Genomic DNA, 15,869 nt, shown 5'->3' with positions numbered 1-15,869 from the left:
ATCTTCCCTGCCTGGAATTAGGGATTTGGGGTGGGATGGGTTTTTTTTCCCTCTCACTTGGCTGTCTTCTTAATAGGAAATCTATTTTTTTAATAGAAATAATGAAATAGTTAATGCTGGCAATGGGATGGGGAAGATTTACAGCAACTGTCTTGAAAGTCTCCAGCGTTTAGGCTATTTCTATCTTAAAACAAAGTCCTTGAGATCCTCGCTTCGGGCTCCAGCTCCCAGCCATGCTTCCAAATCCTGCTGAAGCCAGGATGTTTAAGGGAGACAAATCTTTCCAATTACCGCTTGCGCTGCCAGGCGACTTCGATTTGAGGAGGTGTTGCCAAACTCTTTCAGCATCAGGTGACCACACCACACAACCCGATACCTTGCCCAGCACTGCCCACCTAAACCTCTGGCGATGCCCTTCTCCATCGCCAGCTGTTAGCATTTCTGCAGAGCTAATATGCTCTTACCAAGGGGGTGATGATTCTGCCTGAGGTATTTTTTGCAGCTGACAATTTGCTCAACAAAACTGCTCTTTGATGCTGAGAAAACAGAAGAAGGCTTCGCTCGAAGACACGGGCGTGCCGGGGATGGAAAGGCAAGACCCTAACAGGGGATCCCCTGCTCCAACACTGACTTCCTCCGTCACCTTTGGCAAGTCACCTGTCCTCCCTGGGGCTAACCCAGAATCTGAGAGCCTCCTGCCAGGCGCTGGTGTGGGAAGGGCTCCCATACGCAGCCATTACAGGGACGATCTGGCCCTGCCCCTGGGGCTGTACCCAGGCACACTGCTCCACACTGCATATGCCCACACCAGCTACAGGATACCCCCAGGCTGCTGCGTGAGATGACCGAGACCCAAGAAGTGATGGAAAAGGCATTCAACACCTATTAATCACTGCTGACCGTTCTAGTGCTAATTAATCAGTTTTCCATCCTTCTAGATCCTCTAACTCGCAGCATACCCCACGTAAGCAATGCCAAATGCTGCTGGGTCCCCTGGGGTGGCAGAAAGCAGCTGTGGAGCGAGGTGAGGGTGCTGGGGACGTATGGAAGGGCTTGTGTCAAGGGAATGGGCATGAAAAGTGCCCATGACGGGTTTCCAAGCCTGTTTCTGCTTTGGGCTTCAGCAGCTGCTGCCTCAGCCCCTGAAGAGCCCTTTGCCTTCGCTGTCGCTAAGGTGTTACACTCCAAACGAGAGCCCTGAGCACTAATAAAGCTGCTCATTTTCTCCAGCCCACCGGACTTCCCACCAGATATGAACTGACAACAGTGAAACATTTCTCTGCTTTAATTGAGAAGTTTCCACCTGGCGCTCGCCCACCGGGAACCCACAGCATTCGTTATCTCCTGGATGATTACACACAAGCGTGCCGTAATGAAGGAGAAAGATCTGCATCCGGGCTCGCTGAAATGCAGCATCTTCAGGTGTATTTTGGTACCAGGTGGCCATGGAGAAATGCCTTAATGATGTATTTGGTGGCAAATTCCTTGCATTGCTCTGAGCTGAAGTATAACGACTGCAGCTCTGATCTCCACTGAGGTTTAATAGGAGCAAACCATCCAACACCTTGCGTTCGCTTTCCTTCACTTGATTTATGTCTCATTTGAGGGTGGATGCAAGAGCAGGGAGGAAAATGAAAGAGGCAATGAGGCAGGAGGGCTAGGAATGAAAGCACTGGGGCCAAGCTGGAGGAAAAAATTATTCCACTGGCTGGCTTCCCATATGTCTGATCGGGATTTGGGTGTAATGACGCCACGTCACATCACATCCATCCACACCGCGATGATGTGCCACTGTCGGGACTCAGGGAGGGTGATGCATCCTGAGCCATGAGCATCCCACCACAGGTTATAATAAACAATGTGGCTATTTCTGTGTTACCTGAAAGGATTCATGCTGCTCTACATAATGAAACACTCTCCTCTTGTCTCTTTTTATATTCTTGGAGTGTGAGAGGCTCTTGGCAAAAAGCATCCTTTCTCGGCGGGTTGGAAGGTACCCAACACACTGAGCGACTGCCACAGCTGAACCATAACCATCAAGAGCAAGGCAGGGAAATTACCGGGGATGAAGTTCCTTCTGTGACCGAAATTACAAGGATTGTGGGCAATGCGTGGGAAGCAACGCTGAACAAGCTGCCCTCATCCCAACCAATTTGAGGCAAGGTATAAAACAAGCTGTTAATGATAAGGATGCCTCTCCAGGGGCATCAGTACATAGAAACAACTTCTCATACGGAAACATTGGAAAGATCTTGGTGTGTAAATGAAATTTAAGACTTACCCTTTGCTCTTGGGTGGCTACAAAGGTCTGGAATCCAGGAGCCACCCCAAACCCCAGCTCCTGGACAAAGGGTGGCTCAGACTGGCTGTGGATCTGGACTTTGACTCCAGCCTCGAACGTTGTCTCCTCTGGAAGAAGAAGGGGGGAGGTTAGTGGGCTGTGGTGGGTGGGACGGTGTCCACCTGCCTGGGCGCGTTCGGCCCTCCATGGAAAATTCTATCTGGTAAACCTGTGTTGCTCAAAAGCAGGAGATAAGCTGTTGGGAGTGCTCCACCTGGATGATCAGGCTTCTGGGCATCGAAGAAGGAAACCCAGCAGCAGCATTTGCCATGAGCAGAGCACACCCGGGGCTCAGTGCAAACCACCACTGCTGCCCACGGGGACCAAGAGCATCTCCAGGCTCCTGGTCCTTACACTGCTGCCTATCCCTAGGGTTCACCTTCCCTGTAACACACAGATTCGTGACTTCTCCAGCTTGGTCTGTACTTCCAAGCTACAGAAAACAGGAGGTGACATTTATTTTCTAGCTGTATTTACTTAGAGAATGTATGCCCTTATTACTAAACCAAAGGAACTCCTCCTTCTCCCAAACAGAGTTGTTTTTACTACCTGTAAGGTCTCCATTGCTGAAAGCATGGGTGCACCCAGCCTGAGGCTCCTTGGGAGATAATGTAGGTAATTAAATAACAAAATGAGTGTGTTAAATTCAAAGAAGCTCATGTTTTTGGCAGCTGAAGTTGCTCCAAGCCCGACAAAGGCATTTGCAGTGCATGGGCTCAGACACAGCACCAAGTTACGGGTGATGGGAGGTTTCCACATCCCAAATCTATGCTGAATACCAAGTAACTCGAGGTCAACCCTCCTCTTCCACTAGGAACCAAAACCAACCCAAAAGAGACTTTCTGAAGCAGAATTAATGGGATGCAAATCCGACTCAAGCGTGATACACGAGCACTCTGGGTTTCTCTTATCACACAAGCATCTTCACACAGCTGGGGTGTGTAACCTTTCTCTCTTTAGTATTGCTGCTATGGTCTTGCATCCCAACAAACTAGAGAAAGCATACCCTAAAGGGTAGGGGGCTGATTTGCAAAGGCAGTTGTTAACTACGCATAATTTGGTCTAAGAACTAAGTTATCTACTAATATGAATCCATGCCTATGGCCAGCAATGTCATCTCCACATCTAAAGAGCTTCTATTTAAAGATGAATCATTCTTGATTTTCTTACTATTCCTTTGTCTTTTTTCTACTATTTTATTATGCATCTCGATTTTTAACAGCAGTGTATTTGAGATGAAACACTGGTAGAAACCCACCACCAAGGAATCGCAGCCACAGAGCTGTTACACCAGGGCTGCACAAAGATGTGTAGCAGGAGACAAGAGCAGAAGACACCAGACCATGGGATGATATGGGCAGAGAAGAACAAGGGTGGAATAAGGTGATACTGGATGACATGAGGTTTACAGATCGCAGGAACCCATCACTTAAGAGGATGCAACTCGGGTGACTCAATTGGGCAGCGAAAGGATCAGCCTTCCTCTCCCATGAGGACTTTCTTGGGCCCTGCTCACCTGGTAGCTCCCAAGGCAAACGAAGCCAGAGACGGCAGGGGTGGGAATGGGCTCATCCTCGGATTTGTCCGGCTAAACACGAGCATCCACAGTGCTCTGCTCTACCTCCTTCACACCTAACCATCCCCTGAAGCTTCTTCACTAGCTAGGCAAAGTCATGACCAAACTGATCAAGTGTTGGTCCAACAAGGTTGGTTCAGAGACCTCTGGAGACCCCCGGCTGGACATGCTTCTGTCACCTTCATCCCCTACTGAGCAAACAAACCCTCCCCGCCAACCACAAAGCAAACCAAAGCCCCACTCTGATGACGAGGCTGCTTTACGTGTTGGCTACACAAAGCTGCATGCTCTGCACCTGCAGTGACGTGTCTACCAGCAGCACTTCCACATCTTAAGCATTTGATCTCAGGAGCCTTTGCAGACTGAGCAGCTGGAGCAGGCTACTAATACTTAACCTTTTAAAGTCCATCTTTTCTATCTAAGGCACAGGAAAACAATTTGAAGATAAATAGGATTTATTAAAACAGTTATCTCCCCAGGCCTTGCATATTCTGCAAAATCCTGGGATGACAGTGAGCTCTCCACACGCCTGGTCGGGGCTCAGCTCCAGCTGAAGCTGGACTGTTATCCAGTCAGAGATGTATTGATCTGCGAGGCTCAATCTTGAACACACGCTCTCATCGACTGATGCCTCTGGTGCCCACGCTCATCTGCCTGCCTGCGCATTGACTCTGCGATGGTCCGTGCTAGGTAATTATTTATTTCTGTCTCCTTGTGACAAAAGTGCTTTTGGTATCTAAATAACGTCATGATTTAGTGCATGGAGCACTGCTATTGCACGGGGTGGCACGCAGCAGCACGCAGCCGAGGTAGAACCTGAGTGCATCTCGTCTGAATCCCATGTTGGTGGGACACTGGCACAGAGTATGAGTTTATTTTGGCTCCTCCCTACCCTGAAGCCTCCCAGAGTGAGACTGGCATTGACCATCCTTGCTCTTGGCCTCCACTTCTGCTCAAGCCTCCGCAAACACAACTCAAATTCTGCCCACCACCTTCACATGATGGTGCTGCAAGCAACACAACCCTATTACTGGGGCCCACCATGACAAAAACCTGCCTTGCCCAGCCATAACTGGGTTCCCCTCACTCCAAGAGATGTCAGATGGATGTTGACATCTCCAAGCTCTCTCTGTCTGCTCATGCCCTGCATTTGCCCACCCATGAGGGTCCCATTTGAGGCTCCTCCACCCTGCCAACACCTCCCCAGTGCTCACCCTCCAAACCACCCCAGCGCTGAGGGTCAAGCCAGCTTTCCCCAAAACCTTTGGCAATGCAGAGTGTCCCCATCCAACCTCTGCTGCTCAAGAGCACCATAGCAGCTCTGGGCTCTGCAGCCAATTCAACACCCAGCTGTCCAAGCTCCATGGGTGAATGCACACCAGAATGGGTTCAACCCCTCCCCTGAGCACCCACCAACTCCTCCAGTTTCAATCCCGACTCTGTTGTTCCCACGTGCCGCCCACTCCTACCGATCCCACCCGGCTCCATCGCTTTGCCTAGTGTTGATCCCCTTCCAACACTTCAGAGGAGATACCATATGCTGTCTTCAGTAATTACCTGACAAGTTGGAGGAAAAAGCTTCTATTTAGTCTAACTTGTTGGGAAACGGGAACTGTTTTGTCGAAACATTTTCCATCCGAAATTACTCTGCCCGTTTCTGCACCTGCCCCGGGTCTGTTCAGCTCTGACTTAATTCCATGGATTTCCTACAACGGGGTGCTGTGCCTGGGTCCATCTGAGGGTAAACCCCTGTACATCCGCATCAAGCAAACAACATACAGCCTGCAAGTATCCATAAGAGACTTAAAAGCAACAGGGTTTGTAATTTTAAATAGAAAATCCTGGCATGTAGCCAGTTGTAATCACAGACAGGGAGGGGAAGGCATTTTTCTACACCACAGAAGAAACTTTGATTCTAAAACACACAGTTATAAATTTTCATCATTGATAATAACAAGAAGAGCAAAATAAACAGCAGTTTTTTAGAAACGCTGCCAAAAGCCAGGCAGCATTCATTGTTTTTCCTGCAAGAAACACATGCGAGGATGAAACTATAAACATGAAACTGGCTTTGAAAAACTGTCACTTCTCCTAAAGATTCATTTTCCACAAAATAGCTGTTTCCCACTAAGAGAGAAAAATTAAAAGCCCAGCTACAAAACCCTTTAGATGGAACATGCCTGGACCAACCCTCATTAGCTGCATCTTACATGTTTCCAAGCTCCCTGCTGGAGCTGAGAAGTGTTAGTGTGGGTTAAATATTTGCTGCAAGCGTATGGAAAAGGAAAGTCTCACAGGACCCAGAAGCTCAAGATCATTTGGGTTTGGGTGCATTTAGCTGCTAAAGTGAGTGTCCCTGAGCAGAGCGAACCCAAAAAGGCTCTGTGGCAAACCCTGGGTCTTGGGGCCTGTCACCCCAAGACAGGAGAAGTGCAATCAGGTATGTAAACAGCCACAGAAACACAACCCCACCATGGTTTTGCCCGTTTTTTTTCAGTTTTAGAATCATTTCAATGTTTTTTTTCTAGTGGTACTTCCTGGAGGCATGGGGCTGAGCACCAGTCCAGGTTGTTGCTGCTGTTTTGTTAAGCCTGTTACTTGCAATCACCCATCAATAGGGTGAAAAATAACCCTGAAAACCCTCTAATTGGCTTAGATGCCAGAAAAACTTTTAAAATAAATTCCAGTGACTTGGAGTTTGGCATCTCATGGTTTTTAAACTAATTTCGTGATGGTGCCCAACCACAGACCACCATTCAACCTCTAAGCCCACTTTTCAGAAAGCAGTGATTGTAAATTCATTTCTTAGTGTGTCCCAGGTTGGGAATGGAGCAAAAACCTCCTTGGTAATTGCATTTTTAAATACATTCATATATATTACTGTACACAGGACAATGTTTCCAAACAAATCCTGAGCTGCTCCTTTCACTGAAGGATTAGAGTAGCGTTAATTAAATTGGGGATTAATTCAGCATGTGCTTCAAGCTGGCTGCAGAGTATTATATGTTGCAGACTGCACGGCTTTCTATTCCCGGTGTTGGCTTTCCATGACTTTGTTGGGGCTTTCTGCTTAGAGCATCGCTCGAAAAATCTTAACAAAGCTCCAGCTGACTGTACGCTCGGGTGTGGGCTACAAAGTTCATCCCTGTGAATATGCAAGAAGCTGCAATTAAAATAAGAAATGCTGCCAAAGGCACGGAGCTACTCTTCTCCCTCTGCCTTATTATGTCCAAACTTCTCTCTGGCAATTAACATCCGAAGCCGTGCTTGGCACTAATTTACTGGGAATTGAAGACACACTCTGAGTCATGGGTCGTTTCTAGCTGGAGCCGTCACCTGCCAGCTCTGCCGGCAGCAGAAGATGCTCCTGCTCAGAGAAAAAGGAAGCAGATCCCACATGGCTCAATCTGAGGAAAGTAAACGGGATTTTCTCAGCTGGTTCACACTGACTGTATTAGAAGGTGGCTTGGAAGGGTTTTTTTAGGTAATAAGCCTTCTCCTGCAGTGCGCAGAAGTAAGCGCAGAGCTAGGACATCTGGGTTCTCCCCAAACTCTCATTGTCCTTTGCCTCAGTTTCCCCATCTGTAAAATGGGAGCAATGTTGCTACTTCACTCATTGGTCTGGAAGTGTCATGGGTGCTTCTATGCTCTGCAAAGCGCAGTTCAACACCACAGAGTATTACTGAGGTGCAAAGACAGGGACTGTCTCGAGGGGTACAGGAAGCACCAAGCACAACATCTGGCAGGAGGCACAGATGTTCATCCCCGTGCCAGCTGCGCTGCATCCGTGAAGGATATGTTGAGCTCATGGTTTCTTGTCTCCCTCAGGGAGGAAAGCTCCCCAGGAGCAGAGGGTTGCCGCGGCAGCACAGACATGCCCAGAAGATGCTGTGAGACACTGAGGTTCATCTCTAGTTTTTACGGCATCCTTTGCTCAGTATCGCCATGGAAACAACGCGCATCAGAGCAAGCGTTCCTGCACCCCCTGCACCAGCCCCCCAGGACAGGCTGGCCACCCCGGCACAGGAGCTGAGCACCCCAAGTTGCTCCAGGTGTGCAAAACAGCATGGCCACAGCCCCGTTCTTCCCACCAAGCCAGTGACCCCCCAAATCCCCCCAGCATCCCTCCCGCCTGCCTCCCATTTAGCTCAGCAGCACGTGGGACCTGGCTGCATGTCCTCAGCTCACCCGCTGGGGCCTGTGCCCGCAGCTCCTGAGCATGTTGGGCTCATCACACCAGTGGGGCAGCCAGGACCTGCAGCGACCCAGAGGATGTGCCTTGTGGTCCCAGACTCCGGGGAGTCAGCTGCGGCTTCAACCAGACTGTATCTGTGCAGAAATCTTAAACAAATGCCTAACATTCACATTTTTTCCTAGACAAAAATTTATAGATTAAAAAAACCCACCCAAATTGCCATGGAAACGTAACTATAAGAAAGCAGGACTCGCAAGCCTACCGCAAAAATATGTGGAATGATAAAGACACCAGTTTAACGCCAGCGAAACCAGTTTCGCTCCCCTGTGCATGCTCTCATTTCTGTGGAAGCGTTGTGTTTTGCTTCACTTAAAGTTGCTTGGTAACAGGATTAAGTGAAGCTGAAATAAGAGTATTCGCACCAGGGTTTGGGGAGGTTTGATAGCATCTGTTTGACAGGCAACAGCGCTGATGCAACTTTCCCCACTAAAAACTAGTCACTTGAAATTTGTCCTGTGTATTTTGCTATTGTGGGCTGTGCTTTGGCTGCTGTTTTGGGAGCAATCAGGGACTAAGAATTTCCCCACGGATGAAAATGAGATGTCTACCACCCGCTCTGGCAGCTGCTGGGAAAAATACCATGTGTCCCTCTCGGATGCGGTGGGAGCGAAAGTCCCAGCAGGGCTGTGCAGAGTGTCCGTGAAGCCAGCCTGCACTGAAGAGGGACAAAATAAATGTACAGAAGCCACCGTGCAAGGGTGGCCAGGGGAGTGGAGAGCCTGTCGTGGTCTCATCCATCTGGCCAAGCTATGGAAGGGGTCTGGCTGCTCCTGAGTGTGTGGTATGGCCAGTGCTGGCCCAAGTGAATGGGGATATGCTGATGCTGGAGAAGGCAAAAATGTCCCCAAAGCAGCCGGAGGAGAGATCCTGTTTGTAGAAGAGAAGAAAACCTCACTAACTGCTTCCCAGAGGTGTGTATTGCATTTAGGGTGGGGTGATAGGATGGAAAGTCCTATAATCTACAGGTTATAGTCCTATATAGAGGACTGATGGAGACCACCCACTCCTTTATTCTTAAGGGCAGGTCCCTCAGCCCCGTCCCCTTTCTGCTGGGAGCCCAAAAGGCAGGACATCACCTCCAAGGCTGTTCTCCTTTGTAACCTTCTGAACGCACTGAGGAACACTGCCTTTTCTCTCCAATCTCCTTGCCATGGTCCATGCTGGGGTCTCGTGGATGCTGCAGTGACACCCCCAGGGTCCCTGCTGCTGCTGGACAACTCACTGCTGCTGACAGTGCCAATACAAAGCTCTGGGCAAGCCCTGTGCCCAGCTCGGGACACTTAAACCTATTTTCAGATTTCTCCTGTCATCAAAGGAGTGAGGCAGGCAGCTCCGGAGTGATGCATCCCATCCCAAGGAGATGTCTACAGTAGGATGAGTCACGTCCAAGGTGTTGCAACTTCCCTCCACTGAGCCAAGACACTTCCTTAATCTCCATAAGCAGCTACAACAGGATCAGATAAGCACGATGAAGCCCCAGTGGGAATTTCAGGCATTCCCTTTTCAGAGCTAAGGAACTGATAAAGGTAATCAGCTTGTCTCTCTACAAACCCTTCCCCATAGCTATGAAATCAAACCTTGCTGCTTCAAAGCGCTGCTGACAACCTGCAACAGGGACTTCATGTTCCCCTGGTCCTCTTGAGTAATCAGTGTGGGGATGACATAGGGAAACAGATTTCCTTGTGGATTAACTCCTTCTCTGTCACGGAGGTGGGAAGTGATCTGAGACCTGCAAACACCGCCCAGGAGCTGGACAACCCAGACAGACGTGGCTCCAGCACATCAGTGATGATCTCAAGGAGGCTGGAGGCTTTGATGACGATGAAGAGCAGATGAAGAGCAGCACAGAAGCACTGTGTGACAAGCTGCACTATAGCAAGTCACCAGGTACTTTGTGTGTGAGGTTAAAGATTTATTCCGTGAAAACAAACCCAAAAGCCCTGCACCTGAAAGAGCAACCAGCATGAAAGGCCACCAGCTTGTGCTGAAAGGCAAGTAAGGCAGTGGTATTAGCTACAGAGGTAAATCAGTTCTTCCTCTTTACCCCTTGGGATACAGTCACGGTATTTATGAGGTTTGGGTTTTTTTCCATTTTCTTATTTTTACTTTTATTTTAAATGATTGAACACTTTGTAAAACCTCATCTCCTCCTTGTACTGGGAAGGAGCGTGGCTCTCTGGGCTGCACCAGGAACACGGAGGGCTGCTTCCCAGCCTTGACTGCTCTGAAGGGGATGGGATCACTGCTGTCACCCAACTGTCACCACAAAAGGACACCTCGTTTGCCATTTCTCTTTGCTTTGGCACAAAGAAGAAGAGGAGAGAAAAAGAATAAGAGAAGAGGAAGAGGAGAACCTTCTGCCTGAAGAGCTTGCGAAGAGGGAGGTTGAAAGGGAGATTTGGGAAGGGCAGGAGATGGACCTTGTGTCCTCCTCTCTCCTGCCATGGCCCAAAGGCTGGAGAAGCAGCAGCAAAGCCTCTGCTGTATGAACCCAAGGGAGGAGGTCACAGGGCCGATGCTTTCACCTGTCATTGCTGGATTTAACCACTGTGTGATTCCTACCATGTAAACTGGGACAGTATATATGGGATGTAACCCCCAAAACACAAGCAACACTCCAGGACACAAGGCAACACTTACACCTAGCTGGCACCCGAAGCCCTCCTGCCAGCGATTTGTTAGTTAATCCCCTACTAAGCATTTATTTGGGTATCTTCTACTGAATTACCTGGTCACGGTGCTGGAAGAGGCAGGAGACAGGACATGATCGAGCTCCTTCACTACAAAAGGCAAGCCCGGAGTGGAGGTTTTTGCCTGTTCACTCCATTCCAAGCTCTCTGTAAAGCGCAGCCGCGATTCATTACTCACCAAGCAACAGAAGGTGTTATAACAAACTACATTAAGCATATCCGCTATTTTTAGTTAAGCATATTGCATTTGCATACTAAATCTGAGGGGCCATATGTCTCAATGTATATTATTAAAAAGCTTCTTACATAATATACAGGGCAGGAGAAACCATCAGGTCTACAGCAAGCCGAGCCGAGAGATGCTGAAGTGGTTTTGCTGGACGGCGAGGAGTCAGCAAATGAATATTTCAGTTCCTTGCTTCTCTCCTATTAAGCTTAAGCTTTAATCATTAAAGTGAGGAAACAAGTGTCTCGTAACCTGCTTTACTGGTGAGGTCATGCCAGGTTATGCTTCTTATATGATCACTTCTTGGTGGGGAAGGAAATTAAACACCCTTCCCACCTCAGCATCCTTTTGGAATCATGTGTGGCAGGGAAGGATGACCATGGGAGGGAGGATAGCCAAAAAATCAGAAGGGTGGTTGAAGCCACCCCGGTATCTCCTCCATCCCTGGGAGCTCCTGCCAGAAATATGAAGTGAGGAAGAGCTATTCCCTCCGGAGGGGAGAAACATTCCCTGTATCCAAAGCTGGGGGTGCTGGCCCCCCTGGCCACCCATCTGCCTGCTTTTGCTTTGGCAAGCTGCTGCCACCACAGGGACAAACGAAACAAACAAAAAAAAAAAAAAAGAAAGGACACGTTTCTAAGGCACAGAAGCGGTTCTCGTACATCCCTCCCCCCCTCCAGGAGCCTCGCCGCTTCCCCCAGAACATCTTGAAATATTAAATGGTGAAAGAGCTGCTGCTAATTTTGGCTGGTAGCGGAGCCAGATGGAAGCAGAATTCCCAGCGCCGAGGCTGGATCCTGGCTCTGCTGCTGCCCCTTTTGGGGGGGATGGATGGACGGAGGGGACTGGGATGCCTCGGAGGCTGAGCCCAGGGATCGAGCCAGCTTTTGGCATCGACAAAAGGGAGACGTCATCAACATGTACTATAGAGGAGGCAGCAGGACGTGGTTTCTCAAAGAGGTGCCAGGGAGATTTTCCAGCTCTGAGCATCACTGGCCCACGGGAAGCCCCTGTACATCCCGAAACCTCTGGGGACGTGTGTCCCACGGGAAGGCACGATAGTCCCAAAGTGGGATAGGAGAGGAAAGTGGGTCACCATCCAACATGATGAGTCCACCACCATCACCACCCTGACCTGCGGTGAGAGCCTCCATGGGACTGCAAGGTCCATGCAGGTCACCAGACAGAGCTGTGCCAGGTTCAGCTCCTCTGCAAGATCTGTGCTTAATTTTCCAGCCTGGAGGATGTTGTAGAGCTCGCACTGGTCCAGCACCACTGGCAGATAAACCAGGATTTGCTCCTGCTGGGCTTTTATCCTGCAAGGTCAAGACTTCCCTCTTGAGCCAAGCTCGTGCCTCTCCATCACCCACCTGCTTTTCTCATTCTGCAGCCACTCCAATGAGTAATAACTTCTTACAGCTATTTATTTTCTCCTGGACACGTTGCTGGAGGCTGAAGCACAGGAGTCTCCACGGGCAGGAGGACTCTGCTGTCAGAGCCCAGCTCCGGAGACAGTCCTGTTTGCTTCTGCATCCTTTCAAAGTAAAGCAATTTCTTTCTGAACGCAAAGCCAGGCTGGATGGAAAAGGTTTGGAGTTAGTGTGCAATTAAATAAAATCACTGCTGTTACAAGGACATCTGAAGACAGGCGGCGGGCAGAGAGGTTTTCACCATTTCGAGAAACCTTGACTCTGCGCCCTGCCTGAATTGCACTGACAGCTGTGGTTATGTCTATTTAATTTGCATTGCCTATAAATGTCAGTGTTTTGAGTGATGTAATTTCAGAGCACTTTGGTGAACTTGGCAACTAAGTAAACACTTATTTTAATGGAAAAGGATGTGCCTCAGACGTGGTTTATGATTACAAAATGCCAGGAAAGAGCTCGTCTATCAGAGTGGGGAAAAAAACCCAAGTATTTCAGTTATATTGGTGAGAGAAATGCTTCACCTCCTCATGCGTTTGCTTGAGATTTCAAAGCATTTCCCAGTAAGGACCAAGACAGATCTGAAATCAATAGCTGAATACTTTTCTGAAGGTGGGAACAAAAAGAAAAAAAGAAACCCCAACCCCCTGCTCTAACTCATGGTTACAAGGGTGTAAGTCTTGGCCTTGCATCCAAAGCAACACTTCAGCAACAGGGATGTAGAATATTTTTGAGAGATTGAGTTTTTCCATGCATTTCCACAAGAAGTTTCAGTTCCTCCAGGTTTCCTTAGAAAACTCCCCACCTTGTAATCTTTACCCCGAGCAGCCAAATGGAATTTAGACCTTAACAGAAGAAAAACTTAAAATCTCCAGGCCTGGGGAGTGAGAATTTCATATTGCCTAACTGTTAGTGATTTTTGTAGTGATTGTTCAGGTTAAGGTTACCGAAGCAGGGAGAGCGAGTGGCCCAGAGGTGACGCTCCCCCAGAGTTCCTTCTGCTCCTTCAATCTCACCTTCCCACCCGCAGACCTTTGAAGGTGCCATCACCACTCCCCACATCCGCACACCAAAACTGAACCCTTTTTGAACCAAGAAAGAAATTTCCTTCTCTATATACGTCCCACCTTCAGCCCAAAGTGTCGCTGCTTCCTCGCAGCATCTCCACCTCCCTCCCTTTGTCCCCCCAAGGCCCCTGGTGTGTCCCCCAGCTCTCTCTTCTCCTGCCGCCCCCCAATGCTGCATAAGGAGGATGCTATATATAAAAATATTTGCACTGTGTTGTAGTGCGCTGCCCACAGTAAGGCCAGTGGGGCACAGACAGATCTTGTATGGCAGCAGGCAGTCTAATATTTCCCTCTGATAAAAATATCCTGTGAAAATTACATCTAGTGCGGCCTGCAGCGCTGCAATGAATTTTGCTGGAGGGGGGAAAAAAAAAGAAAAAAAAATCAATCAGCATTAACTTGGAGATTTAAGCGGAAAATGGTGTTGCTGATAGCGGAGGTTGCTTCTGAGTTTTTGCAAGGCACAGGGAGAAAAACGCAGCATGAGAGACGGGGCAGGAGGTGAAATACTGTGATGGGATGGAGCATGAGGCATAGCTGGACCCTGCTGAGATTCTGGGGAGATGAGGTGGATTTTGCAAGAGAGACAAAGCAAGGGAAACGTGCAGCTCCTCGTGTTTTGGCCATCTCAGAGTTGACCATCAAGTCTCAGGTGATCACTATGGGGAGGGATGGGTGATTATCTACCCCATCCTTTGAGGGTTGCTTGACATATTTACATTCGAAATCTCTTTTTAATGGGTAACTGGGGGTGGAAAGGCTCCACTTTAGCTTTCAGAGATCAGTCACTCTATTCATCACCCAAATCCACCTTCTCAGGTGCCAACACACACAAAGAAACGATGCTTGCAAGCCAGGGGAGTCTTGGCAGTGGAACCTCATCTGACCTGTCATCGATACTGGTCATGGGAGCCTGACTGATGAAGAGGGGGAAAAGGAGCACACCAAAGCTGCTGGGATGGGAAAAGGAGCAGGGAACCCGACATTTGGGAGGAGTCCAACACAGCTTGGGTTGTGTATCGTCTGGCGAGACGAAGGCTATGAATCCTCTCTATAAATACATCAAAAGCAAACACCAGACGGGAGCAGAGCGTTTCCACCGACAGGAAAATATTTGTTAAAAAAAAAAAAAAAATCCAAACTAGGATAAACTGACGGTGAATAAGTTTAATCTGGAAATCAAAAGGTCTGGAGCCAACAATACAGGGCTGTGGAGAAGGTGTATTGCTAGCACAGACAGGTTAAATACCACACTGAGGTACTGGAGTCAGGATACGATCATCTCGTCTTTGAGAAGTGTTGCTCTTTTAAAGGCCACAAGGATTTTGGCTGCAAAGGCCCAAGGGCAGCCCCACAGCTCACTTCCAGGCTGTATGGTTCCTGAGGAAAGGCTGAGGTCCTCCACTGTCCTGGGGGGCACCGTGCAGAACGGCGCCTGCTCTGCTCCTGCACCCAGAAAGTGAAACCATCAGGGAGCCGGGGGTCAGACCAGCAGGGCTATGAAGATGCAAAGGCTGACTCCCGCATCTTACTTGGCCCCAAAGATCCACACCATGATGCTTTACAGACCCCAACTCCAACCCCAAGGAAAGATTTTTTTGCCTCTGAAAAGGTCAATTTTTGCCCCGGCACAGTGAGAGCGTCCCTGCACCCACAAGACCCACTCACCACCCTTACAGCAACACTCCTGGGCTCACCCAGGCTCCTGCACGTCAACATCCCACCCTGGGACAGCAAAATGACCAAATCCAGCCCCCAAAGCCTTGGTCCACTCCTGTCCAAAGCCGAGCCCTTCCCCCTTGGCCACAGCAGCATGGGATGGAGCCAGGAGCAAGAAATGCAAGTGTTCATCTTTTTGTGAGTCTGCAGCTTTCTTGAGTTCAATACTAACTTGTATCACAGCAACAATGCTTAATTATTGTTTATATTATTGAAATATTTATGGAAGCCCATGCAACATTATATGAACAACCCCGTGAGGCCGTTACTACCATTATAGAAATAAATATCTGCACTGAAGGGCATTACGATAAGACACTGAAGATAAATCATTCCTGGCTCCCGGGATGGAGTATAACAAACTGCTGTGTAACATTAAAATCTGTCTATTTTTCCCTTGGGATCACGCTCGGGTAAGAGCTCACAGCGTGAGAAATGCATGTCAATCAGGACAGCACTAAAATAAACTGGATTTTTTACCATTTTTCGCCCCAGAATCAGCTCTGACATCCCTTGTGATGTGGCTACACCACAGAGCTGCTTCAGTCCTATCCTGGGATTAGCTGGGAGT

The 15,869-nt window shown here is 48.8% G+C and overlaps 1 protein-coding gene across 1 annotated transcript in view; it reads right to left on the bottom strand.

The window, feature by feature from the left end:
• LOC113489122 (acid-sensing ion channel 2) overlaps window positions 1–15,869 on the bottom strand; it is a 514,852-nt gene that overhangs the window by 19,200 nt on the left and 479,783 nt on the right. The window contains exon 3 of the mRNA XM_026864635.1: window positions 2,282–2,409. Coding sequence (XP_026720436.1) covers window positions 2,282–2,409 — 128 coding nt within the window. The remainder of the gene's footprint in view (window positions 1–2,281; window positions 2,410–15,869) is intronic.

Source organism: Athene cunicularia (assembly GCF_003259725.1).
Source record: "Athene cunicularia isolate RWA chromosome 27 unlocalized genomic scaffold, athCun1 chr27_part1, whole genome shotgun sequence".
Classification (NCBI taxonomy): Eukaryota; Metazoa; Chordata; class Aves; order Strigiformes; family Strigidae; genus Athene; species Athene cunicularia.
Note: the sequence above shows the minus strand (reverse complement) of the source record. Positions and strands in the feature narration are given on the sequence as shown.